The sequence below is a fragment of the Conger conger genome, chromosome 9 (assembly GCF_963514075.1).
Source record: "Conger conger chromosome 9, fConCon1.1, whole genome shotgun sequence".
In the NCBI taxonomy this organism is placed as follows: domain Eukaryota; kingdom Metazoa; phylum Chordata; class Actinopteri; order Anguilliformes; family Congridae; genus Conger; species Conger conger.
The window spans coordinates 18351118-18378680 of record NC_083768.1 but is presented as its reverse complement, the minus strand read 5'-3'; the positions used below and the strand labels follow the sequence as shown (position 1 = coordinate 18378680).

At 48.2% G+C, this 27563-nt stretch overlaps 1 protein-coding gene across 3 annotated transcripts in view; it reads right to left on the bottom strand.

Moving 5' to 3' along the window:
• Positions 1-27563, bottom strand: part of trioa (trio Rho guanine nucleotide exchange factor a) — a 121222-nt gene that overhangs the window by 63478 nt on the left and 30181 nt on the right. For 2 of the 3 annotated variants that reach the window (XM_061255636.1, XM_061255637.1), the window contains exons 3-6: positions 6026-6100; positions 4072-4186; positions 2548-2740; positions 159-674 (exon numbers count right to left, since the gene is read on the bottom strand). In XM_061255636.1, coding sequence (XP_061111620.1) covers positions 159-674; positions 2548-2740; positions 4072-4186; positions 6026-6100 — 899 coding nt within the window. Of the gene's footprint in view, positions 1-158; positions 675-2547; positions 2741-2962; positions 3310-4071; positions 4187-6025; positions 6101-27563 lie in introns of those variants that run through there. The other variant, XM_061255638.1, reaches the window with a different exon arrangement.

Below are 27563 nucleotides of genomic sequence, written 5' to 3'. Positions count from 1 at the left end.
AAACAACGTGTTCACTAGCACCACAGAATGCCGTCTGTTTGGTCACACGACATACTAATGAAACCTTAAGACCAACCAATCAAGCTTTGGATTTGAAGACCTGCACCAACCGCCGACGGACGCAGGAAAAGGAAGGAGGGTCGGGCCCGGTCTCGTACCTTCTCTGCGTCCTGCTCGAAGAGCCTCAGCTGGAAGCACTGGTCCAGCTGCAGCTTGCGCACGTGCCACATCTGGTGCAGGTGCTGGCGGGTGGAGTGCAGCTTGTCCAGCAGGCCCGACACCTTGGGCACCAGGCTCTGTGTGTCGGCGTTGGGCGAGGACGAGGCGTTGCGGTTAGAGTAGCCCTCGCTGCTCTGAATGCGCTGGAGGAGCTTTTGGCCCTCGGCGTCCAGCTCCTCGATGGGCGCCTTTATCACCTTCTTCTTGAGGCCCGAGTGCTCCTCGATCATGCGCCGCGCCCCGTCCAGGTCCTGGGGGAAGTCCTTCCTCCCCAGCAGCTCCTGCATCTCCTCCAGCCGGGCCAGCATGTGCGAGGCATTGCCCGTGAAGTCCTCGAAGGCCACCCGCACCTCGATCCACTCCTCGTGGTTGTAGTCCAGGCTGCCGTCGAAGTCCGGGGTGAGCTGGGACGGGTCCACCACTTTGGAGAGGCCCTCGAGCGACACCATGGTGGTCTGTTTCAGAGGGAGAGCGGGGGGTAATGAGGGTGGAGAAGGTGAGGGGGGGTCGGGGTGGTGGGTTAGTCACATCACATGATTGGGGTGGTGGGTTAATCACATCACATGATGTGGCGTAGGGGTGTTGAGGGTGGAGAAGGTGGCAGGGGTTTATGTGGTGCGTTAGTCACATCACATGATTGGGGTGGAGAAGGTGGGGGGGGGTTTGGGTTGTGGGTTAATCACATCACATGATTGGGGTGGAGAAGGTGGGGGGGTTTGGGTTGTGGGTTAATCACATCACATGATTGGGGTGGAGAAGGTGGGGGGGTTTGGGTTGTGGGTTAATCACATCACATGATTGGGGTTGGGGGTGTTGAGGGTGGAGAAGGTGGAAGGGGTTTGTGTGGTGTGCATGACACATCACATGATTATGATGGGGGGTTAAGGACATCACATGATTAGGGTGGGTGGCGGGTTGATTACATCACATGATCACCGTAGCTGCCTGCTTTTAATCTCCCGACCTTACGTGATACGAGAAGGGACACTGGAGTTACTATAAATGGGCACCCAACTGAGGACGCTATACTTAGCATAAATCAAATTACACCGAAGCGGGCGAACGCAGCCCTGGGTCAACGCTACACCGAGTGGTGGGGAGAAAAACTACCACAGGGTTCGGGGACAAGTCACCGAAGGGTGTTAGCATCAATCCAACCCGATTTTATGAGGCTGCGTGTTATGAATGTTCAAACTTTGCCCTTGAAAAACAGATATGCAGATCTATTCATCTAGGAGTTTCAGCTCGTGCCATTTAAAAAGGCACAACTGATTTGAGTGATGACACACCTTCCCATTGACACATAGTCTGAAAAACACTGCTACGATTGAGGGGAAAGGGGAAATAATTCCACCATGAGTCAATAAAATGTACTTGTTTTGGATAGAAACCAAGGGCATGAAAACTTTGGGGTCTTTCGGGCTAGCATTCTTTTCTGGTTTCACACAAATGCCACTCCTATATCTCACCAATGCAGTCCCACTGTTTCCTTAGAGATAGGTGTGTGTGTGTGTGTGTGTGTGTCTGTGTGTGTGTGTGTGAGAGAGTGCATGTGTGTGTATTTCTATGTGCATGCGAGTGTCATTGGACAAGAGTGATATTTGCAGACTGAGTGATTTCTTTATTACTATCTTACATATTGTTAATTTGCATTTATGCAGTTTTTTCCTAATTTCCCTGGGGACCCACTGTGCATCACCCAAACATTATTACACAATAAAATGAAACAAAGAAAATTATCTGCAGAGAATTTAGTTCAAATCAAGTTTTATGTTAAATTAGGAAAAGAAATAATAGAACTTGCACATGTTTTCAACAATCTTAACTGATGAAGAAAAACCAAGCATATTGTGTCCTCAGGAATGACTTCAGGACCCACTGCATTAATGTGCTTGTTATGTTATACTGTTTATTCCAGAAGCTACTACCATTACAGAAATGGAAGAAAAATAGTGAAATATACAGTATGGTACTGCAGCATTTCCCAAATCTCCACCCTACTACACTGGCTGAATCCCCTCCTACAAGCCTTTCGAAGCACAGCAAGCTTACTGTAAACAACCTCCAAAATCTGTTTCACAGTATCACACATTCTGCCCCATTTCCAAATCTTACTGTGCACCAAAATGCTTTAAAAAAAAAAAATTATTATTATTATTTTTTTTTTTTAAACAAATGCCCCAAGTTTGACCGGTACAAGTTCTACGCAGCTGGGATGGTCTCAAGCAAGTACCATGCAATTGAATGTTCGCAGCGGAAAACAAAAACATTACATAAGTGGCGCAGTTGTGCTAGTCAGATCAGGGTGGGGGGGTTTTGGAGACTCACCTCAAACTCAAACTTTGAGCTGCCGAAATTGGTCCTCTGCTTCTGCCAGAAGTTGTCTGGTTTGATGATGAGTGCGACGTGTATGCAGCAGGGGAAGGACTCCTGCAGGATCTTCAGAAGGGGCTTGATGGAGTCCCACTTGGAGCCACGCATGTCCACGATGACGGTGAAGCCATGCTTGCACACATCCTCGCTGGAAGGGGCGAGATAAGTGCGCAGGTTTCAAAGGCTGCACAGGTGTAGTTCCCTGCACCCCACAGGCGATTACGCTAGGCTCGACCGACGCACTTCAGAGCAACGCTGTCGTAAATCTCCCTTCTGAGAAGCCAATACGGCAGACTAAGTATTACAACTACGCTTCTCTGTCAAACTGAGAAAACAAAATAATAGTTTCTGAGAAGAAAAGGTTGCTTACCTGAACCATCAAGTTTTGCGGCTTCTATAGAAAACATCCTTACTGTTAAAGCTTGAAGTGAGGCTCAGGGCTTCCTGGCTCTACCCGCTCCCTCCAGCAGGAGGTGACACTGATCTCTGACTCACAATGCCCTGCTGCTTTAGTGAAAAGCAGTGTCTGTCTTAGCACAGGAGGATCAGCTGCGCCTGTCTGACACACCCCGTCCTGATGCGGAGAGCCGTCCACCTCCCAGCCGTGTGACCCGACAGGACACAGGGGGACAGACGGACGGACAGACAGACGTAGACTGACAGAGACGCCCGTCGCCCAGGCGGAGCTGAAAACAGCGGTTCTCCTCAGACTGTGTCGAGCAGAGACCTACCGGCGCGTCTGGCTATGTGTGACTGCTGTACTTTGTTTTGCAGTAAGGCACTCGCTCTCCAGCTCTCCCTCCCTCCCTTTCCTCCCTCCCTCCCTCCCTCTCTTCCTCTCTCCAGTGCGGAGGACGGAGTGTGTGTATGTGTGTGTGTGTGTGTGTGTGTGTGTGTGTGTGTGTGTGTGTGTATGTGAGGGGACGGGCTCTTGGCATGAGTTAAACTGCGGCAGGTTTTCTGGGGCTGGCCCACGCTGATGCCTGCCTGCCAGGCGTCAGTCCTCCCCTGCATCGCCTGGAGGCCTGCTAGCCCCAGGGGTGAGGCTAACCTACATACTGTACTGCACAGCATAACACAGAGCAACAGTGCACAGCATAGCACAGAGCGACGCTACGCAGCATAGCACAGAGCAGGGCTACGCAGCATAGCACAGAGCAGCACAACGTAGCATAGCACCAGGGACTATGGGGAACTGCGGGGGAGGCATTGGGGAGGGGAGGGGGGGTTGGGCAGAACGCCCCCATCCTCACCCACAGAGGCTCAGCAGCCGAAGACTGCATCTCACGCCCCCTCAGGAGCAAGCTGCCTCAGGCTGTCAGGAGCGAACCACCACCACCAGCCGTCCATTCCACAGCACAACGGCGTTATATTAAACAGCTAATGGAGGCGCGCAGCGCGCTAACGACGCGGCTAGCGCAGGGGGCCAGGCGGGGGCGCTGTTGAAGTAGCCGCTAGGTTTTACGGAGAGTTCCGTACCTGGGGATTCCCGCCAGGTAGGCGATGAGCCGGCGAAGGTCCTCTTGGCGTATTCTGTCGTGGTTGCTTCGTGACGGAAATGTCAGGACTGGGCCCCCGCGTCTGTCTCTGCCCCCTGGTGGACAAAAAACAAAACATTTCGGCCACAGTGTTAACATGTAAATCACATAATTATGAAAACTGTGAAACTTGAATAGATATTACTTTTAAATATTTTAATTGCCCAAGGACTTTTTTTATGGCTGATAAACACACTCATATTTCCACCCAGAGTGGAGACTATGTACAGTACAGTAAGTTCAAAAGCAACCTGAAGAAAGGGCACATATACCTTGGCTCGTTTAAATTGTGTTTTTCTGGCCTTCCTTGACAGTTGCCAGGACAAGTTATATAATTGCAATGTTAAGAACAACCACCATGAATTTTTAAGGTACTGTATCCCTGAACCTAACAGTGTCGAAAAACATATTCCATCCCTTTACATATCACCAAGTAGCCTGTCACCTCAACTGCAACAAGCAAAAGCAGACTAAGGATTGTTTGGTTTTATGAATAGTCCTGGGATTACCCTCAAAAGATTTGTGTGAACAGAGTGAAGAAATTAACCTAAACCAGAGTTGCCTGGAACAGCAAGGGTTTCACAGGTCTTTCATCAAAAAAGGGGGAAGATTGTGGTTCATCTAGGCCTCTCCCGACGCCCGCTGGGGGTTAGGATTGGCCCTCAAAACGTCAGGAATGTCTCGGCCAAGCCGTTTCCACTTAGCTGAAATCGAGAGCCCGCTGGTTTTGTCAGAGGGGCGGAGAACTTCTTCTCTGGAGGAACCTGGAAAATTTCCTACCCGGGGACCCAATGTCCTTTTAGGCTTCGTGTGTGCCCCTCGCCCTCCCTCCCTCCCCCACGGTATGAAAACACAAAGGCCTGGAGGGGCCTCACGGGCTGACTTCTGTGCTAACATTGAAAGAGGAACACAGCGTCCCTCGCCACCAGCGCTGTACACACTCAATATCCTCCAGGATTGTTTAATGTGGGAAAGTGCTGAGCCACAGTAATGGGGCCTGTGCTTAATGGGATCACGGCCTTATCCACAGGTGAAAAACGGGGGTGAAAAGAAAAACATCTGACTCGTTATTATGCATTAGACTCCGAAGAAATCGCCCGGCCGGCTCACGCTCTCTGCGAGCTCTGCTGCTGCAGTTGAGCGTTCCTGGTGCTTTCTGGGTAATTACGCGGCGGTGAATCGCGGGCCGTCGATATGACAGCAACCCCCGTCTCTATGGCAACGGCGGGCGGGGAGAGTCCGCCGCGTGCATCGCTTCTGACGTCCGCGTGACCTTCAAGGCGGAGGTTCGGAATCAAACCTCACGGACGAAAACGACGCGCGGAAAAATCATGCGTTGCGCCGACCCCTGCAGTCATGACTGAGTCTATAATAACAGGGGAAATGGACTCTGAAGAGCTCGACCTTGTTTATGTTTCTGAGGGAAACGATATTCACTTAGAAATGCGAAAGGAAGGGACTGACTCAGATGAGCAAGTGACCGGTCTCCAGATCTTATTTCTGCTGCTCTTTGGAACAGATGCACTTTTGAGAGCAGGCAGAAGATTCAATGAGTATAATTTAAAAAAATTAAAAAGAAAAGAAACAAAAAAAAATAGGAGGTCCTACTCGTATATTGAGTGCCTGCTATGCTTAGACTTGACCGTGAGTGACCTTTCCCTCAGTGTAGACACGCATTGAACGCAGGGGAAACCGCCCCAAGCATGAAAAAAAAAAGAAAAAAAAGAAAAAAGAAAAAAAAAACGCTGGTTGTGTGTCGAGTGCTTGCTTATGCTAGCAGGCTAGCAGCACGAGGAGGGTCACATGTGAGGAGCTTTTGGATATCCCTGGGAGAGACAGCGGAGGTGGCCGCCTCATGTACGCTCCAGCAATCAAGGTACTGGGGATGGGCTTACCTGATAAGAAGGCCACTTTCTCCTTTAGGATAGGCAACACCTCCATAGCCTTCATCTCCTCATTCCTGCGAAACCCTGGAGGAAGAAAAAAAAAAACAGACACATTGCTTTTACTACAATGCTTTGGCTTAAAGCCAAAAAGTACATATTTCCACTTCTTTCATATGACATGCTGAGCAGTGTTGATCTCACTAGCCAGATAAAAGACAATCGATTGGCTTTGTCCTTCTCCAGTGAACTCAGGGTCTAACAGCCTTCTGACAGGGTTCTTAAGTTGTGAAGAACTTTAGCTATATTTTTCTTCTTCTGCTATCTCTAGTCTAGGAACATCTCCAATTCTCATGCCCACAATAGGGTTACCGCTTTTGACACAGGCCGCACTGTAGTGTAAGACGATGAATACAAGACGTTCCAGTAACAACAGCTGGTAGCCAAGCAGATTGTGAGAAGAAGCTAATGCACAGCTAAGCTAAGGAACCCGGGCTAACTTAAGTTTACCCAGCCCCTTATGCGATTAAACCCAACAGGTCTTTGTGGTGATAGTAGAGCCAGAAAAATCCGGGTCAAAGTGTCTGGCCTGCATGTGCGTTCAGTTCCTTTACCGACTGCCACTCAGGAACCTCGAGTGATTACAGGGCCGAATGGGCGAAGTACAGTACACCACAGTAAAGCCTTTTTTACTGTGGATTTATAAAACCACTCACTCCCATTTTCTGATTACGTTTTCTAGGGCATTGGGGGTTGGGCATCTTCCATATCTTGGCGGTACAGGGTGTGAAAGGAGCTTTTTGTCAGAAAGGAACATAAACGACCAAATGTATTCCCAGGAAGACTCCCGGTCAAAGAAACATACTCGAGTCCCGGCATAGTCGCCATTACATATCGGTCCTTACATACATAGAGGTCTGACTACTTTCTGTGCTGCTAAAGAAGAAGACTGGAAAGACATCTCGGGCGGCGTGAACGTCTGGGATGGGGAGCGCTCTGACAGCTGCACGCCTGAGTCTTATGTTCCCTCACGCCCGGCAGGGAATTACACACAATATTCCTCCTTAATCTCTATTCCCATCCTGTCACACAGCCCCCTGCAATCCCCAGCACTCCTGCAGCAAAATAACAACTGCACCATGCCCATTAGCACGAGTGAGTGATCACTAATTCACCTTGAGCACATTTATGGCCGTTCTACGTAATGGCCGCCCAGGTCTAATTTCTTCAGTTTACTAAACCTGAAAACAAGCTGTCTCGCTCCGAACAACAGGAAAACAGCTGTGGTGATGGAGTGCTGTGAAGGTGAACGAAGGCAGTGTTTTTCATTTTCACCGCAGATTGTGGTTAAAGTATGTGTCAATCAGATTAAACCTTCCATCAGCTAAGTGTATTGGAATGAATGACAAAAATCAAGCCAACCATAAACGGAAGGACCAAAAAAACAGACCAAACTGGGTCCTTCCATAACCAGGCTGTGGAGACTGTGGAATGTCGAAATACCTAACATTAATCAACCAGTGCCTGTTTCTAATCAGGAAGTCAAAGACATTTAAAGTAAGCCGTCGTATAGAAACAACCTGCAAAAGCCTTGCGGGAAACATCCTGTCCTTCAACAAGTCAGTGTTGTGTGTTTATTTAAGTGTCAAAAACAAACATCTAAGAAATGTAAACGTTGTCACAAAGATACTTGGCAGACAAAACCACCTCGTTGAGCCCTGAGTAACACCTGTAACAATCGCGCCCCGCCACTATAGGCGAACCCTCACGCCCAGTTTAACCTTCTTCCCTCAAGCTGTTGTTATTGAATACCCAGGGCCAGTAAGGACAAATAAGAACGTCTTTGTTTCTTGTGCTACATCAACCGTCAACCTCAGATCAACCGTCTGGCTTTCTAATCTGCCAACCCACAACTAAAAATACACTATACACGGAAGCTAAAAAACTTTAACATTATTTTTTAAATAAGGAACCAGAATATTTCATATAGTTCCATGCTTTATGGTACAGAAATTCAAGCGCTTCAACCTCCTTGAGATCCAACATTTGCACTGTGGTATTATGCAATACGGCACAGGAACACGGGGCCAAATGAGCAGTGGGGAGTTCAGCAAGGCTGCTTCTGAACAAGGACCCAACTTCAACTTGAGTGTGTCACTGCATTCTTCCCACCACCTGTCACCTCTGACTGTACAGCGCTCGAAACAATACACAATACAGCCCTTCACGGGCCTGCCACAGAGGGAGAGAGTCCCTTGTTATTTCAACTACTGAAAGAGGAAATTCAGAATAAGGGACAGGACTGTCAATGCAAAGAATAGACTGCCATCTTGGTTTTGCCGATTACCTTCGGCTGCTTCTCTACACCCACATAGACACATACACACACAAATAGGCACAGACACACAGACCAATGCCTACAGACACACAGAGTCGGACAGAGACAGAGTCGGACAGATACAGGTACATATAGATGCATATAGACGCATACAGATACAAACACAGACACTGACACATACAGACACACAGACTCACTACAAAAAATAGATGGGAGTCAAAGACAAAAGTTCCGTCCAGAGAATTCAGTTACTTGAACACATATGAGCAATCTCTCAACATTCCATGGAATCTCACAAAAGACAGAACTCGAATTGCAAATTTGTGCCATAATGTAACATTTCCTACTTCAATCAAATGTTCTGTCCCTCAACTCTAGAATGGGTTGGGGGGGGGGGGGGGGGGGGGGAACTGCTCTCAGAAGCAGGAAAGGAGCTGGTCCAACTCGTGTCACAGCTGAGATGAACAGTGCACGAGTGCCTCCTGAATGGTAATGGGTCGCAAGAAATGGGCTTTCGAACCAAACCGTGGTCATACCGGCCTCCAACTCACACCCCCAGTGTCACTGGCCAGGTAGAGTCGACTTCAGACAGGGTATGGATGACTCACAAGCACTTCCATGTTAGAGGATGCACTCGAAAATGAGACTAACAAAAAGACACAGGTTCCCTCACCGAACCAAAGTGTTTTATTTCCTCCAGATAGAGGGAAAATTAAATGTATTCATGAACCGGCTCCAGCTGCAGCTCAGGTAAAGAGAGCTCGTGAACATTCTGTCTCACACCACAGCTGCGGTACAAAGCCCTGTGGCCCGTGCATTCTCTCTGAACTCATAGGTGAGCTCACAAATAAATTCCAAAACCTGCACCAAACAATTTTAGACGGTCCCTGATTGCATCTAATAAAAAGTATTGGATCCTTTTGAGTCATGTTCCCTTCAGGACAGGAGATAATTAATGGCTTCCGCATTAGCTTAGAAATCTTGGAATCGATGGGAGATACTTTTATAAAGAAAGTAAAAAGTTTACAGTCCCCCCCCCACCCCATCCTTGCGCCTGAAAACTATATTAATTGGCAATCTTCATAATGCTCTCCCCTGCATGCCTCTCTAAGATGAGGTCATTGTCACGGCTGGCCGAGAGTCTTCACTGCAGTACTCCAGACCAGCACCTAATGAAGCAGAAGGTGGCAGCCAAGCCTGCAGATTCACCTCTCTCCCTTCCTCCTCCCCGCTTCCAGCCCCTGCTCTCCCTTTCTCTCACCTCCTCCTCCTCTCTTTCCCTCTTCTCCCGCCCTCCCTCTCTCTCTTTTTATGGCCATTGTCTGGACAGCACAGACGCTCTCTGCCTCACACCTCCCTGGTTAATGAGAACTGTCAGGTTCAGAAAAACCTCACTGTCCGTTTGTACGCCAACTAATTACTTCAAATACCAGGCCTTTATATCAAGCCTACAGCTCACAATAGGCTGTTGTAGGCCTTGTCCTTTCCTTTAAATAGGTACATGGAACGGGTTTGTTATCGTGGACTGCCAGTCAGGCATCGTCTGTATGCCAAATAATTAATACAGTTCTTCATTGATTATTTTTTACAAGATTCCGTAACATTTCTGAGGGATACTATATAAACAACACTATTGCAAAGTATGTCCAAATATCATACAGTACTGATACAGGCATTTTAACCCTTTTCAAAAGAAACTAACAGATGTAAAATAACCCATAACCTAAAGAAAGTCCGTTGATAATTTGTAAAGTGTGTAAGCAGCACGCGGCAACGCACCGTGCTATTTCCATTTCAAAGAATTACAGATCAAACGCGGATTGTAATTACAGCCTTTCGTGAAGGGAACGAGCTCGTAAATTGGATTTCATCCTCCGAAACGAGCCGCGACTGACCGACGGACTACGTTGACGTTAATCCACACGCAGTCCCATACATTTCTCTAACCACCAACTCCAGTGTGAAATCTATCAAGAATATTTTACGTCGGTTTGGTCGGTTTCAGCCAGCTCTCTGGCTGCTGCAGAACTGCAGCCCGGGACCCGAGAATACAGTGCGGTAGACGCTGCGTTACGCTGAAAAACATTTCTGCACGACCATGGAGCACACAGCTAACGGAGCGAACGGCAGTATATCTTTGGGAAACAGTGTCTCGCTGTGGTGGAGACGGGAGATGTACCCTTGGGTGCTATGGTGCCGGTGTGTGGGAGACTGCAGCAAGCGCAGCCGAAACGTTGCGCGCGGAGTCGGATGATGTAATGCGTGTTTGCGTGTGCATGTGCGTGCGTGTGCGTGTGTGTGTGCATCACCGCCAGCCTGCGGGGGTTTCGCAGGAGGAGAGTGAGAAAGCCGATAGCTGCGAGGAAAGGGAGAGCGAGAGACTCGGCGAATCGCAGCGTCCGTCCGCGTACGGGCGACCGGGGGTGGGCGACGCGGTTGACGCTCCAGAGTGGCGATACGTGGCTGTCGGAACAGCAGGCCATTTGACGCAAGTCACAAATTACCACGGTAGCCCTCAGTGTTTTGGGTTTTTTTGCCCGACAAGATGTATAGCTAGAGAGGACAATATGACGATGGCCATCCACACAGAAAAAATAATGCCTTAAGTAAAATACTGGTGCTTACTGCTCTTTTGCGGGCTTTAGGAACATGAGTCTCATTGTACCAATTAGGCTAACCGAACAGGCACTGCTCATGAACACACAGATAAGGTGACTGATACACCGACAGCAAAACCTAGTAAAAAGGTTAAGAAACAAGGTTCTTTTCAGTATGTGCCATTATCAGGGCTAATGTCATGCTTAAAACTGTTAATTTGACCAAATTTCCAACTTGGATGCAGGTCTGATGGTTTTACAAGAGCCAAAGATCAAATGTGAAAGAGAAACCAAGTACAGTGTTTCAACCTACAGCTTGCCCGGAGTCGCACTCACAGCCAGTTCATTTCTGCGGCTGATGGAATCGGAGACGGAAGTGAAAGAATGCCAATGTGCTGAAAATGCTGTGACACGGAGCCGGAGATTCGTGATATGAGCTTGGTTCAAACAAATGTAATGAGTCATTTAAAAAAAATAAACATGACAGACGCTTCCCGGTCCCCTATTTCCTGTGTCTATTACACTTTTCCCTTTCTGTGTTGACCACGGTCTCGAACAAGGCATACAGAGTATAAACAGTGAATGCTATTAAATACTGAATCCCATATTGTGGCCATCATCCTCTATGAGGTGTCCCATACAGGCACAAAACACTGGGGGAAAGGGGGAAGGGGAGGGTTCACTACATTGTAAATAGAACAGCAACAGTGCCAAGCCATTACACCCAATCAGTAGGTGAAAAACGCACGCAGCTACCTCAAGATGAGGTTGTTGGACTTTGCCGGAACATTCGGTGCCAACCGGGTAGGCTAAGATGTGTTCAGCACAAGGCTGCGACTGTATCAAAGCCAGCCTCTGTTCCTGGCTAATTAATTCTGGCCAGGAGGCAGTTTGTCGCGACCGACCATTGGTTTAGCATTGTGTGAATATTTATGGCCATGCTAATGAGCTGCTAAACCTCTCCAGCACCTGCTGAGGCTGGGGAGAGGGGAAAAAGTGCTTTCTCTCCTTTTTTTTTTCTCCCCAAAGGGAGGCGAGCGGGGGATTTCCATATCAAACCGCTCCTCCCGGCTCGCATGCCCCTCTCTTGGGCGGTTATGGTCTGCCGCGGATGAATGATCTCAAGCACTCGCGGGGAAAATCGTCCATTTATCAGGTCGAAACCAGAACGATAACAACTGGATCATTTCAAGCAATCAACTCGCTTGATAAGAATACAATATGATCCCAGAAAAAGTTAATCGTGAAGTTTCTTTCACTAAATCTACGCAATATGGGATATTAAGACCCGAACATCGCCACTGCAAATGCAAAAAGAGGAAAACGAATGAAAAGGCTAATAAAATTGGAGGAAAGCCCAAGCCCTATTCCTGATCCGCTTTGGACAATGCCAGTTAATCACAAACCCTCCATTCGCACAACAGGGGATTTAAGGGTCATAACCAGTTCAGACGAGAAAATACCCAGATTACAGCCTCGGGTGGAACCCTCAACTCAATTAGTATTCATCTGAAGTGGTTGCAAAACACTAGCCGAGCCAGTCCGCCAAGTGCTTTCAAGTGGGTTTACAGGAAGTTTTTGAAGAAAAGCGTTTGGGGTTTGACCTGGAGACAAACGTACTTCGCGCAAGTTCAGCTGCTCATTTTCTGGGGTCTTAGCAGAAGGGGCTAACTAAAGACATTTGGAGGAGGGGGGGGGGGGGGGGGGGGCAGTGAAGGGAGGGGTAACAGACACTTGCTGGGGGTCACAGAGGGAGGGGTTGAAAAGACCTGGGAGGGGGGGTGGGTGGCAGAGGGAGGCTGAAGGGGTTAGCTGCTTAGAGAGACCAAACCCCTGTGCACGGCTCACTAACCCGTTATTGATTTCATTATACTTCTGACAGACTCAGCACTAGTCAAGCCTGACTTCCCATCATAACACATCAAGTCATTTTGGGTAAACCGCCTACCACTGTTTCAGCTTCAGGCTTCAGGCAAAGCCATTTTTCATGGGCAGGGCAGGAGCCCTTGTGTGGGAGGGTGAGGTAATGTGTCCTGGCCGTCAGAATGGACCTGCACTGTACTGCCAGAGAGGCAAGCATAGTCTAAAGGCCAGTGCTCGAGCTGGCTGCGTGCTTGTGATCTGTGGTGGGTGGAGCACAACCGTTCAGCGGGGGCGGGGCGGGGTTGAGAGTGGAGCGGAAATAAGGCCAACGGAATTCCAGAAAAATTCCAGAGGAAGTCGGAATGCAGCTACATCCTTCAACGGCCGTTCCGAGTTCTGCTCCGCTCAAGTGCACGGACCTTCATGTAAACACTATCAATTTATGCACCGTGTTGAGAGGCTGGTCGAGCAGGGGAAAGCGTGACGACATGACCCAATTTCCAATTTTCACCTCAAATGAAGAAGCATTCACAACCTATTAAAAGCCTGCTGCCTCCACATTCGTCCCCACTCGCCACACCAGCCCTTCTCCCCCTGCGCGGATGAACACAGACCGCATTCACCAGCCATTCTCACAGGGTCGCAGCGGCTGAACGGCTGGTCACCGCGGTCGGTCATAACCGGACTGACTCGCTCCATGACCGCGTGCATTCAGAGGTCCAGGGCGTGTCCGTGAAACTGTTGTGAAAGCTCATGGCAAGTGACGGGACGTTTTTGTTTTTGGTGACCAGCCGGACGGGGGTGGACTGGGGGGATAAAAGTGCAGCGAAGTCAGAATGATAAAAATCGCTGCTGGTGGAGACAGCTGACAGATCCGTGGAGCAGCAACAGCTGCCGCAAAAATTCCCCTTCCTCCCCACTCCCCTCTCCTCCCCTGACTTAGGAGGAAGCAGTAACACACCCCCGGCTGACCCGGTACCTCAGGACCCCCCAAGCCTCCCCCAGGAACCAGGCCTTCCCCTCCACTCTGCCCTCCGGAGGAATGGGCCGGACACGAGCCAGCGGCCCATCCTAAAATCCCCCCCCCACCCCCCCGCCCGACCCCATCCGCTCCCAATACCCTCCCTTCTGCCCATAGCTCAGAAAGAAAGACTCCGGATCCACCTCTGTGAAATCAGTGAGAGCTTGTCTGCTGGGCTGGTGCCTCGGGCCCGGAAGTGCTAACCAGGGGGCCGAGGTGAAAGGACAGGAGCTGCCAAAGCTTCCCCTGGAACAGACCCCTGAATGGCTACAGCACTGTGAGCAGCGGCAATTCAGTTATAATCTGCGTTCAGAACCGATGCCTTCCTCTCAAGGCCTGGCTCAGGTGTGTCAATGCAAGCCGTCGCCTAAGATGGGCTCTCCGTTCTGCTGGATTTGGCCACTTCATGAGCAGGTGAAAGATGGCCTTCATAGAGTAAATGGGTCACAAACGAGGCTTGAGCTTTTCAGCTGAGGCCCTGAACCTAAACTATAGCCTCCCAGCTGTGCTTCAGGCAGCACTACAGTTCAGTTGTTTTGACCAGAAGACATACCGCTTTAAACACCCCTCCAGTGCCCAACAGTCAGCCAAGATTTCAGACCAAACACAGAGACACAGAGACACACACACACACACACACACACACACAAACAACTTAATTCAAGTATTTTCTTAAAAGTTATGAGTGTTTTTATCTATGGCCACATAAAATTGCACCTTACATGTATGAAAATGGACACTTGTAGATGCAGTTGAGGCACACTGCACCCAAGATTCAAACCTTCAGTTCTCTGCTCAAAATCCCAGGTTGAAATCGAATATTGAACATGAGGTTCTGTTCATTTCATTTTAGATGAGATCCAAAGCCCTGTGTTCTCTGCGGTATTACAGATCTACAGAGAACGGAAGTGGCTCATGACATGAGCTTCGGGAACAAACATGGCAGGTCCTCTTCAGAAATGTATTTCCTCAAGAGAAAGTTTGTCACAACACAGACAATACACAGATCCTGTTTACAACTTCAGCTGCATTCGACAAGTCGTTAATCACTGCCTGTTCCCAGAATGCACCATGCTCACTTTGTTAACTGTGCTGAACAGCACAGCGTCCACCCAGAAAAAGTGGGTCAGGGCTGTGAGTCGATCGAGGTCTGAACAGCCTGGCATCGCAATCACAATTTCATATCACAATGATTTATTTTTTAAAGAATCACTGTAAAAAGTAATGAAGGCAGAAGTTGGGCTGAATAACAGCTGAATCAGTCCAGATAATATAATTTCTATGTACTGAATAAAAAATAATAGTGGTGGCATCAGGCTAATGTCATTCCTTTTTATTGTTTCAGTGTTAGATTGTGTAAACTAAAGCTGAAACACCAATATGGTTTTATCATAAATATGTCAATGATGCGATGATTTCCCCTATGTACACCACAGGAAATGACTATGAAAGACAAAAAGACATAATTGCACTGAATAAGTATTGATTGGCAGACAAATTCTTTAAAATCAAAGCACAGCATTCAAAATTGAAAAAAAACAACATTATGAGAGCATTTCCAAAACTGCCCTTTAGAGAGTAATATACACTGCACAGGAACGGAAAGATGACATCACTCTTCCCATAGATCTTTTCCCTTGAAATATACCCTATGATACGCCACCTCTTTCCACTGCATCATTGAAGCTGGGCTTCAGCGGTGTTTGGGAGAAAGCGCGTGTAACCCTGCGCGATAAGAACAGGCGGAATTCACAGCAGACAGAGTGAGTCCACGACCCCTCATGCAGGCAGCAGATAAGCGGTAGCAGGGACGACTAAGGTTTCAAACGCCTTAAATCCGATTGCAGCGCCCGCACCGGCAGACTGAACGGGTAAAGTGCCTGAACGGCTTCTGGGCTTAACCGTCGTGTGGCTTCCCCAAACGGAAACCGCAAGTTTCGGTCAGGGTGTTTGCGTGCGTCCGCACTGATACGACCTCGCGGACACACGTGGGGAGAAACAGACGGTTAATCTCCAAACATCCACATCTGTGCAAACGGAAGAGGATACAAACACAGGTTAATATGAAAAACACACAGGGATAAAGGGAAATACCCAGTTTCCTGTCGGCCGTGTCGATTCAACTGAAGCGGATTTACCGTTGCTCCTCAGCTCCGTATAAAACTAGCAAATATAAACACCGCGCCCATGACTTCTCCATTTGACTTCCAGAAAATAAACTGGGCAACCGAGAGAGAGATGGTATCTTGCAGTGCCTTCAGACAACACGTGAACGGTGTCGGCGCAGTTTTGTGATAGGCATCTATCAGCAGGTGACGGTGGGGTGTGGCGGAAGATCTGTGCCCTCCCTTGCTGCTGTGGCACGGTGCCGTGTGGACAGAACACCACGTCACAGATAAGCAGGAAGTGCCAGCCAGGCACGCTGAACTGTCGGCAGGACTGCCCAGAAAAGGAAAGCTCATCCTCCTGTCCACAGAGGAGATGCCCCACTGGGTAACCTCCTCTGCCTTTGGGTGTGGGTAAATTGTTGGAAAGACAACAAAACACACTTATTTTATCAGGCCTTTATTTCCACATCAAATATAGCTATCAGTTCTTAATACTCTCGCGTTGGTGTGGTTAGGGCTAAGGGCAGAAATAGGAGCAGGGCATCCTTGGATGAGCCAGCATTTCAGGAGTGGTGGAGCTGGCATGTCGCTGGGCCCTTCTGCAGATAAGGACCCACCCTCCCTCCCTGCAAGTGGAGGCAGCCAACCCGCTAAAAATGTGCAAAACCGAAATCTCATGCCGACCACGCCCGGCTACAGGTTGCGATAACTCCACTGAGTGATGGCGTGAGGGCAGCGCGTGGCACGCACCCCGCTCCCTCACTCCTACCCCTCCGATTCGCCCACCCGAGGACGCCAGGGACCGAAGCAGATGAGATCTGCGTCTCGTACGTGCTACCGGCTCGGTAAACAGAGACGGTCTACTGGGAGCAGCTCTGTGCAGGGAACAGAGACGGCGGCAAGAATCAGAACCGGATCTTTCTGCCAGGTCCTAGTTCCGGTTCCCGTTTCCGTGCTGGGAGACGGGCCAATAATCCTGTTTCTACACTTGACTTTGCTTCAGCAGAAAAGAAAGTGCCGTGCATTAGGTCTAAAGGATAGAAAAAGGCATTAAGATGAAGGATAAAAACTAAGCGAAGCTTAAGTGCTTCCCTCAGATGAAAGGGTCTTAAAAATCACATCCTTCAGCAAAACCGCTCCTCCTCTTTGACAGGTGTGCGTGGTCCTGCGCTGATAATCTCTCCTCAGCTCAGTCAGTGCGTGAGGTTCGCGGATCAGTGGACAGGTGGGGGAAGGCTCCAATGAAAACAGGCAGACGGATTGTGGAACACTCCAATGAGGACTGGTGTAGGGCTGGCTCCTGAGAGGTGGACATCAGACCTTCCACAGCAGGAAGCACGAAGTGAGAGAGAATAGAGCCTCCATCTTCCCCCACGAGTACAGCAGTCACCACCATCCCCTCCCTCCCCCCACCTCTTAAGAGTGGCTGCAGGGGTCTGTTTCACAAAGAAGGATTACCGAGTAAGATTAAGGCAACTAGACGGAGGAAACCCCATTTTTTCTTTAGTCCATGTTGCAGATTTGAGAGGGTTCAAGGTTTAACGGCGTAATCCTGCTTCATGAAACTGGCCCCGGGTTTCCAATCGCATTCAAGTGGAAACTTCCAGCACCTTCCGTGGCCTGTTGCTGCAATATCAGCCATTTCATGCCATCATTTCCGCTCCTCCTTCAGCTGGGTCTAAATGTAGCAGCTCCCCATGGACCCGCTCTGCACTAGTTTCTCCGTTTTGGGAACCTGCGCATGCGACGGCGGAAGGTGCTAGAAAGAGGACAGGTCCCAGCCAGGGCCTCTCGCCGCATGCTGCTATTCCGGGCAGGTTTCTGCGGGCGCACTCCGACACAGGCTATCGGACCCGTGTCATGTGGGCCACCCCTGGGCGGACAACTAATCCCACCCACAGACGTGCCACATTATACGGATTAGGGAATAAACCCGCTAATTGCTTGTAAAACGCAGCTTGTGAGTGATGTCAGAAGCTGATCTGAAGCCAATCTGAACAGTACTAGGCCTAAAACCTAGGACTGGGTGAAATTCAGTCACTGAACTACTGTCGTTAATTCCTATTGGACTATTTCATGTCAGCCTCTCTGTCAAAGTGTGATTGAAAAGAAAAACATCGACATAACATAACAAAACATAGCATCCACACTCCAGTGACAGCAATGCATAAGCAATCTCAAATGGCACCGTTAAAACAAGCCTGGTGATCTGTGCAGACAAACTGCATTTCTAAAGTGCAATACAAACACAGGCTCATTTTTCACACGCTGTCTTTGAACGGCAAGGGGGAAAAAATCCTGAAAAAAAACCTGCCGTATCAAGGTCCTGATATTTTTAAAGTACAGCAGGCGGTGCTATAACCTGCTCGTTTTCCTCCGACTAACAGGGCTCCACCGAATATTACAGACACTAATCATGGCGTTAATGGGTTTTCCTTCTACTTCCTATGAAAGCTCGTAGACTTATTGGTAATAACCGTTTCATTTTAAATGCATGGTTTGGGTCTAAGGGTAGTCTAAATGACCACTTGGAGTTACGATAACCCGAGCATTGCTTCAGAGATGCACACATGCCAACACAAACTCACATTCTCTCACTCACTCTCTCACACACACACACACACACACACACACACACACACACACACACACACACACACACCAGTGAACACAGCCCCCGCACGCTCCTCTGCAGTAATCCCGCTACCACGTCTCTATCCTTTCTTCTTCTCTCCACGAGCATTTCTCCTGCTCACTTCAGGCTCTCCGTTGACAACCAGCCCCGAAATCAGCCTGCTTACCGCCCCCCCCCCCCCCACCCCCCCCGTACCAAGTGACCCGTGCCAGCCGAGGACCATTACGGCAGGCGGAGGGGAAAGCGGGGACTTTTACGACTGCTCCCAAAAGTGACGGCGCAGACGGCCGAGCGCAATAAAATCCGCGGTGCTGCGAGAGATGATCTCATACGCTACAGCCTCTGTCACGACACAAACAGCCCCCATCCCCCCTGGTCCCCATGGTCACCCCTCCACCGCACCACCCACTCCACACTCCCACTCCTGACAAACGGTCTTCATCTCCTTTAACCCTTCGCTCGGTGCTGACGCACTCAGACTGGCAAAGGTACTCATCTGCATTCATTACAGTGCGACTCAGACAATGCTGGCCAAACAATGGAGCTACACGCATATGGGGAAACCCAAGAGGTACACACAGCTACATTAGAAATTCAGTGAAAATTCTCCAGGTTCTGTAGTCTTCTGGAGTCCTCCCATGACAACACTTTGTCTTCGCTGTAGACAGGCTGAATGGGGGAAGGGACAGTGCCGATACAGTGGAAGGGGGGGATGGGCTACCTCGATAAATGTGTCGACATTAGCCCAACGTAAAATAAACCTTGTGGGAACATTCTCGCTTAGGGAGAGACGCAACAGAAACACTGCGCACCTGCAGAGTCAAGCAATGCTGGTACCAATGACACCCAGAATTGTAGAGTGCACTAGTGACTGAACCCAAACAGAGATATCAAAATACAGTTTCACACCACATACTAGCGTGGAGGCGTTAGAACAAAGAGCATTGAAAACACAGTAAAGTACAAGTACTGGCATTTTGCTAACCTTCAGAACTCCTACCTCCTTTCATAGACAGCTTCCTGACATTGTAACCTCCATATCTGTAAAACCACGTTCTGCCCAATACAGCTCTAGGACCCCGAGGGCCATGCTGACCAGTCACGGTACCTGGCAGCTGGATGAGTGTAGATCCAGCCTGCGCAAACTGCCAGCTGTGGAGGTCCATGACCAGCGTCATCGTCTCCGGTGTAAACCCCGGATCTCCCAGCGACTACTCCCGACTCTCGTGATGCTCCGGTGGGAATGCCGGCCAACCCAATCCCTGTCCGCCTAGATCTCGCCTTACCCAAACCCCCCGCCACAAAAACAGGGCCGCGGGTGCCAGGCAACTGCCCCCGCCTCCTCGGTGGTCTTTCAAAGGCAGAGCAGGCCCGACTTTTTGAAATTCTGTGCAGACGTTTCTTCCTCTCTTCCCCGAGATTTACCGCTGCTGTCACGTCCGTGCTGAGGGGCTCGCTGGACCTCCAAGATGGGCAAACAGTTGTCTTGCACGGATTTACGGAGGACTAAGCTTTGCCGACGACTGCTTTTAATCCCCCAACCCTAATTCCTGGACCCCCGTTCGTCCCCCTCGCAGACCCAGAGCCAGTACCAGTCACCTTGGTTACCCGAGGCAACATGTCGCCCACTCTGCAAGGCGCTTCTGCGGTGATCTCCCCCCTACCCCTGGTGAACCATGGGAGGACAGTGCAGACACTGGAACTCGTAGCACATGCTCAATCGACACATAAACTGAGAGCATTACACACGTGCAGGGTGAGATTATGGGAACAACGGCTCAAAAGGAAGCGTGGGATTAACCTGGAATTCCATTTGCCCCCTAACCTATATTGTACTGTGGGCAAACGCAGACATGCATGAATGACAGCACGCAGATCAGTACTACACATTGTCGGTGCCTGCCCAAATTTAGGTCACAGCAAGGTTCAAACGGGGTCGCGATTGTGGATTTATGACTGGTATCAACATAAAGAGCACATAACCCTTGTTGCTTAGAGCAACATTTCAGCATGGTAACACCATAGCATATCCAAAGACTGCAATATCAACACACCCAATAAATCTAAGCGATTCTTACACAGAGTATGTTGAAAAACATGGAAGGCCAAAAATAAATAAAAAAGATAAATAAATAAAAGTTTAAAAAACACCTGGTCCTGAAATGCATAAATGTCTGAAATTGCAGCTTAAAGCTCTCATCCTGAACAGCCAAAATTTACAATAGCACTCCAGGAAAGCCACCCAATGACAACTATTCAGGATATACTACCTCAAGGGAGCAATGTGCAAGGATTTCCCGCTCTGCAAAGAAAAAACAAATGTACCAAAATGGTGCATTATGCTATTTAATGCAAATTACACCAGTGAACTACTGGGCCTAAACTTAGAGACACCAGTTCTACGGAATGAGAAAATAGTTGAACAGGAATTTTGAAATATTTATACTTTTTCTTCATTTTGAATGAGTGTTAGCCCTAAGTGTGAACTTGTAGATGGGTTGCAAAAAGTTAACAATGGTTTACCACAGAAAAGACTTATGTAACACCGATCACATAATAAATCAACATTACGACCAGTACACCTTAGGCTTTCAATTTAACCTTGGACCTTAAATAGAGATCTTTTTTCGAAATGTTTTTCTTTCTTTTAACTGGCACACTTCATATTCAGTTCTGATTAGGTAACCAGGTTCTTGAGATTGCCATGTTAATTGTTTAAGAGCTCGGTTGCAGTTTATTTCATTAATAGCAGAAATCAGTCTTAGAGTACAGGACAATCTTACCAAAATAACCTTGTCTACAAAATGTGCATCTGCTTCACTGAAAGTGCCCCAAACCTATCCTGAATGTAAGTCAGTTCTCAAAGATGTGCAGTTCATGTGTGAATGCATGATGTTAAGGAGCACTTAAAACACTTAGGCAGTGCGCATCTGACTGAAACATTACCGTACCTCTGTTCTGGTAGTGCCATTCATCGGTCAGGCGGCCTCTGCGGTCACGCAAAAACCCCACATACAGAAAGCGGAAGAGCACCGTGAATCCCGCCATGACTGCTTCCTCTTACCAAACAAACACCGAAGACCGCAAATGTCAACGTGAAGCAGGTGGTGTGTACAGTGACGGAATCCACCGACCACCATTCCAGGCGCTGGGGAGAAAGCGAAAGTCAAGTCACGGTCCTTGGAGGGTCCTACGGGGTTGTGCTCTGAGAGGCAGGCCTGGGGAGGATCGACGGCTGACAGAGAGCAGGACGAGCTCCATTGTCTGGCAGTGAAGAGGAGGGGATAATATTCCAGGGGGTTTGGGGGGCGGGGGGGGGGGGGGGTGAGGCTGGCAGGCGCATCCCACTGTGTCAGGGAGATGGGTGGAGATAGGGGGGGTTCAGGGAGGGTAAAGGGGGGCGTGATGCCCACAGCTGCCAGGAAGCGGTGGCAGCAGCTGGGTCCTGCTGGCATCAGCCTCCCGGGTGCCTCGCCCCTCCCCCCGCCCTGAATACCCATGGAAACGGTCATACCGTGCCAGTTAGGTGACCCGGTTCATAACCCACTCTTAAATGCCTAATTATATCCCTGCATCCCTTGTTATGCGAGAGGGGTGGATTTAACTTGCCCTTTTGACTGAATTGCCCAGAGACTCTGGACGTACCCAATAATAAACCAGGACGATCTCTTACGTCATACTTTGGTCTTTGTCAGCGCCAGGATGGGGGTGTTGGACTCCCCACCGTATTATGTAAGGCTTCAGCTCAAAACCGGGATGGGATTATCGGCTGCCACACGCACGCCGAGGGCGGCTAGCCGGACCAGACACAATAACCGACAAAGGAGCCAGTCATTCCGACTCAATGACACCAATTTCTATAAGTTACAACTCCACTTGTCAAGCGACAACAAAAGCAATTTGAGAGAACAACAAAAAACAAGGAAAGCTACTCATTGACGCTGCAGCCAAAGCACACAATGGCCTGTTTCAAGGGAAAGTAGATTGATATGAATGGCAGAATGGCTTGTCTGTAAGACTTCTTTTGAAAGAATAGTGATGAGTAAAAAGGGAGATGGTAGGATGTGGTACACGGGACTTTTCACAATAATGGGTCAATAAACGGTTGCTCATAATCATTGACTGTCATTTCAATGTCTTGATGACATTGCTAGCAGTGTGTGGGATTCACAACATGATTTCAGTTGTGGATACTTTTGTTCTTAGGATTTGTTCACCCACCAAACTGAAGGCCACACTGCCTCTATTCAAAAGGATGGCAACATTTAGCGGCTCTGAAACACTGTACTATCTTGGCAGCACAAGGCCTTGCCTTTCGGAATAGTCGGTTCAACACTAGTGAAACCGACGGACACAAAAACAACTCTGCTTCCTCAGAGCTAGCGCACAGAAAGGGGCATCTAAGCCGTTGTTTATCTTGTGTGTACTGCCTACAAGCGCGGTCATGAGAAGAATGTTTATATATAAAAAAAATTTTAATAAATCATTCATTCGCAGGGCCCTGGCAGAGGTCAGGCGAGTATTTGTTGCATTCACTGCAGAGCGCCCTTCTCTGTGCACACTGTGTTCTGGCAGGGCTGCTGAGCAGAAATATAGGAAGCAGAGAAAGTCACACAGTACTTCCCTTCAAACACTCTTAAATCGGTACCGCTGTGAAAAACAGAAGCACAACAAACCAAGCATTGTATTAAATATAACTTCAAAATTCCGCCTTTAACTTTCCAAGTTCCGGATTTACGCAAGTGTGACCCAAATAGATTCTGAAATTAAGAATACACTGGCTAACATTTGTAATTCGTAATCATGGCCTAAACACTACACTGTTGAATTAAAACAGCGTAGTCTTTCAAAGCCATTTAAAACAAGACAAATCGTTGCTTTTAAGAAATCAGCTGATATTTTTTGCCCTGGAGCATAGATGCACAATGACTGGCTCTCATCTTGCAGAACAGTGACAGGGTTCACTGCGAGGCTGAAGGGGAGGGTGCAGTTACTTCACTACAGGGTCAGACCCAGAGGGCAAGTGTGCCTACAACTGGAGCGTAATTACACAAGCTTGGCTACCTCAGCACCCTTCCTTAATTGCGTGTGTGCGAGGAGTGTTGAGTGTGGGAAGGCAGAGCAAATCAATCAGAGGCCTGAAAGTGTACAATTATTTTCTGACGGGAGGCAAGTAGAATTTGATGTGATTGGCTTCCTTAACACAATTCCATCCTCAAACACACACACTCACACACTCACACACTCACACACTCACACAATCTCTTCCTGTCTCTTGCATGCGCTCTTTCTCCATACAAATGATAAGCTGTGCTGCTCTCACGCACACAAACAGCGCCATGCGTACAAGCACTTGTCTCCTACCCTCAAGAAACTCTTGCTCTCGGCGTCTGTATTTTCAAACTTTCACAAGCACTTAATGATTCTTGTAATAGAAATATTCTTGTTCCATCCATCAAATGTGGATAAAAAGTAACAATGTCTATAGAACTATTGGTGCTCAAAGAGAGTGGGTGCAAGGGTGCACGCAAAAGAGCAGCGCGTGTGTGTGAGTGAGTGAGTGAGCGAGCGAGCGTGCGTGCGAGCGAGCGAGAGGTGGCAGCAGCTGACGGGGAGGTATGAGCAGTTGTCAGTCAGGGACAGATGGCAGGGGAGGTGTGGACAGCAGTCCCCCTCACGCTGGCCCAGCAGATCCCACAGAAGCACAGTGCACAGTGCACAGTACAAGACAGCAGGGCTCCGCCCACTGTTCACTGACCACTGGTGAACACCACACTCCCGAAGCCAACCAAACCTGCCAATCAATTCTCAATGCTGTTCACTCCCTCGAAGTTTAAAATACTTCAATATGGTCTTGAAAAACCTGCAATTGGGTTTTCCCCACAGGCAAAATCTAACACTGCAATTTCCGTAGCTTTGCATATTTCCGTATAAAGATGGTGAGACTTTCAAGCTCATGTTTAATAACAGTGATTATGAGTGTCAATGATGAGCAAGTCAATGGGATGTGGATGTGTGCATTTTCTTTTGGATTAAGCCAATTCTACTCTAATCTACTCTGGTACAATACTACCGGTTTGTGATACTATTTTAAGAATGTCCACTGGATTAGGTAACACTCTTTCCTGACAACCATTTGCCATGTTCCATGTTCCCTTAATCACTCACCAGACTTTGCATGTCAATCTGACGACTGCTGACTCAAACAATTACACTATCTAATGACAAATCAAACCCTGCTTCCAAAGCAACCAACATTCGGGAAAACAATTCAGTCCTTCCAGGGCAATTGGATGCATTTGGTTCACTTAGCTTGCTACACATCTTTGCATCCTACAGGAAACCGTGTTGCTAAAGACCAGGTCCTGGAGAGCATCCAAGAAAAACTATCGCAATTACTTCCTTTTCCAAAAATCTGAGACTGGTCAGCAATGCAGCAAATACCAGTTGGATTTAGTCTCCAGGAGTTACGAGTGCCAATGACATCAAATCCACAGAAAACGTTTGAAAAGCAGCATGCTGCGCTTCTAATGGGAGTGAAATGTAAACTGCTGCAAAAACAATTTATTGGCTACAAAAGTCACAAAAAATGTGGGGACCATCCTTATTGCAGCCACTAAACCACACATTAGTCCATTACCCAGAGAATCCCAGAAAAGCAAATGGTTTCCTCAGAATAGTATGTTGGCCTCTCTTAACAAATGGCTATTCCATTTTATTCCCAAAAAATTTTCTGAATAAAGAATATAATAAAAAACTCATGACTAGGGCCTCTCATATTCTGCCTGTCACTAGCCTGACCAAACTGGCAAGTAGAGGATGAAATCTTACTTCTCTCATCTATGTCACCAGTCAAACCTCCAAGTTTTATTACCTATAAAACATGTCAGATATAGCTAGATGACTGCATGTGTATTAGGCTACTTTACCCACAATTAGATACTGATAACTTGTTGAGATACATTTGTTTAACAATTATAGTTAACATAATGATTCAAAATAATGGTAAATTGTACAAAATGCAAGTACCACTGCATTTTTTATTTTGTTTGAAAGAAAAAAATAAAATCAACCACACTGATTATAATCATGCATCAAATCAATACGAATCAATAAGAAACTATTTATACTGTGACCAAATTGATCAGGGATCAATTCGACACAATGCATGAAAAACAATTTGGGAGGCCATGTAAACACCATCATCCTCAACCGTCCTGCAATGAAAAAAAGGGTCCAAAACTGGCATGGAAATCAAAACATGCACCCATTGTAACGCCCACACAACGCAACTAAGATTGTGCCCTTTCCCCCTTCTCATTTTCTTTGTAGTGGTCCCGACGAATAAAATAAGACGGGGGGGTAAAACAAGAAGCGTACCTCGCTCCGCTGAACAGGGCAGAGACGTCTTCTCTCCCTGCCACCCCCTCCCGCTTCCAGCGGTCATAGTCGGTTTCCCAGCTCCTGCTCTGAAGGCTCTGTAATGGAGCCCGTTGTCTGGCCTCTCTTACAGTAAGTGAAATCTCACCACTGGACTGAGTGCGTCCTCCTTCCGGCCTCGGGCTGGCCCAATGGGGAGGCGGCGAGGACTAAGCCTCATGAATTACGTACGGATCAATGCTTTCGAGGAAGCCCTCCCCGTGCTCCCACGCCCATCCAGAACCTGAGGCGCGAGGCAATCGAGTGGAGGACACGCACGGTCGGGCCGCAGGAAAGCCGTGTCCTGGGAGGCTACAAGGTTTTGTTCTAAAAGCGTCAAACGCAGAACGGGTTCAGAGGTGGCATCATCCCATTCTGATTATCCTTTCATCAAATCTATTTGAACTCAAATGGCTTTCAAGGTACGTATGCAATCCTCTGCTGTGTGTTCCTCATTAAGACCGGATTTAAGGTCATGAGTCTCGGACAAGCTTGCTGCCAGGAAGTAGACAAAACAGGCATGTCAGCATGAAGGAAAATGATTAAGGGTCGCTTGTCTTTCAAGCAGGAATTCGACAGCCAGTTGAGTGGAGGGCAATTCAGAGGCTGGTTGGCCTCCCCCCTGACCCCCGACGTGCCCCTGTCCCACTGAGAGGGCCCCTTTGATGGAACATGCTAGACAGGAACGTGCTCCCCTGCATCTGTGCAGTAATAATGTCCACCTACCGCTCAACCTACCAAAACCTTTTCTTCAGCCAGAGCTACTATTCTCACCAAATTACAGGCTTAATTCAAGATGCCTGGTACCAGTAGAAAGGACCTCAATTCCCAGAAATGAATCATGCTCCCCCTCTCTGCACCACAAAGTCTTCCAAAAGAGCAACAAGAAAATGAAAAGAACAGTCTGAAACTTTGCGTCATGGCTAATGGCTGCCCTTAGAAGTGTAAATTCCATTAACACGATGTCCTTTTATAGAAGCAGACTGCACAATCTATGAACTATGCTCATCAAAATGTACTTCGAGAAGTGCCCTCATATTTCTCCACCTGGTTTTCCATCATTACCTCCTCTCTTTCATCAGACTGCCCCAGAGGGATGGGGCCACAAAGGACCAAATTTACCCTCAACCAGAAGGATGTCAGAACACAGAACACCTGGGAAAGATAGATTTATAGACATGGCTACTGAAGTCCATCTGGTTGCTTTCCTCCCATCACAACACTAAGTTACATCACAAGAACTGTCAGTGTAAGACATGAACTTCTGAGCATCTTTTAATAGTGGTCAGAGGAATTTAATTAACAAAGGACCTCAAATATCTGATGCCATACCCAGGGAAAAAAGACCCAAGATCTTCCATTGGAAGACCAGCCATTCAGAAGGGTCAGGTGTTGGTGCACATGGTCTTGTAGAAAGCTCGTGTGAAGCAGCGAGTACTGGATCCATGAATAAATGGTGTGACTCTGGAGACAGGTGACAGTAAATTCTGTGATAAATGGAGACGTTGTTGCCGCATGTTCAGGTCTTGACAGTGACGGAGCGCCCGTCGCCGTAAAGCTGCCGTTGTC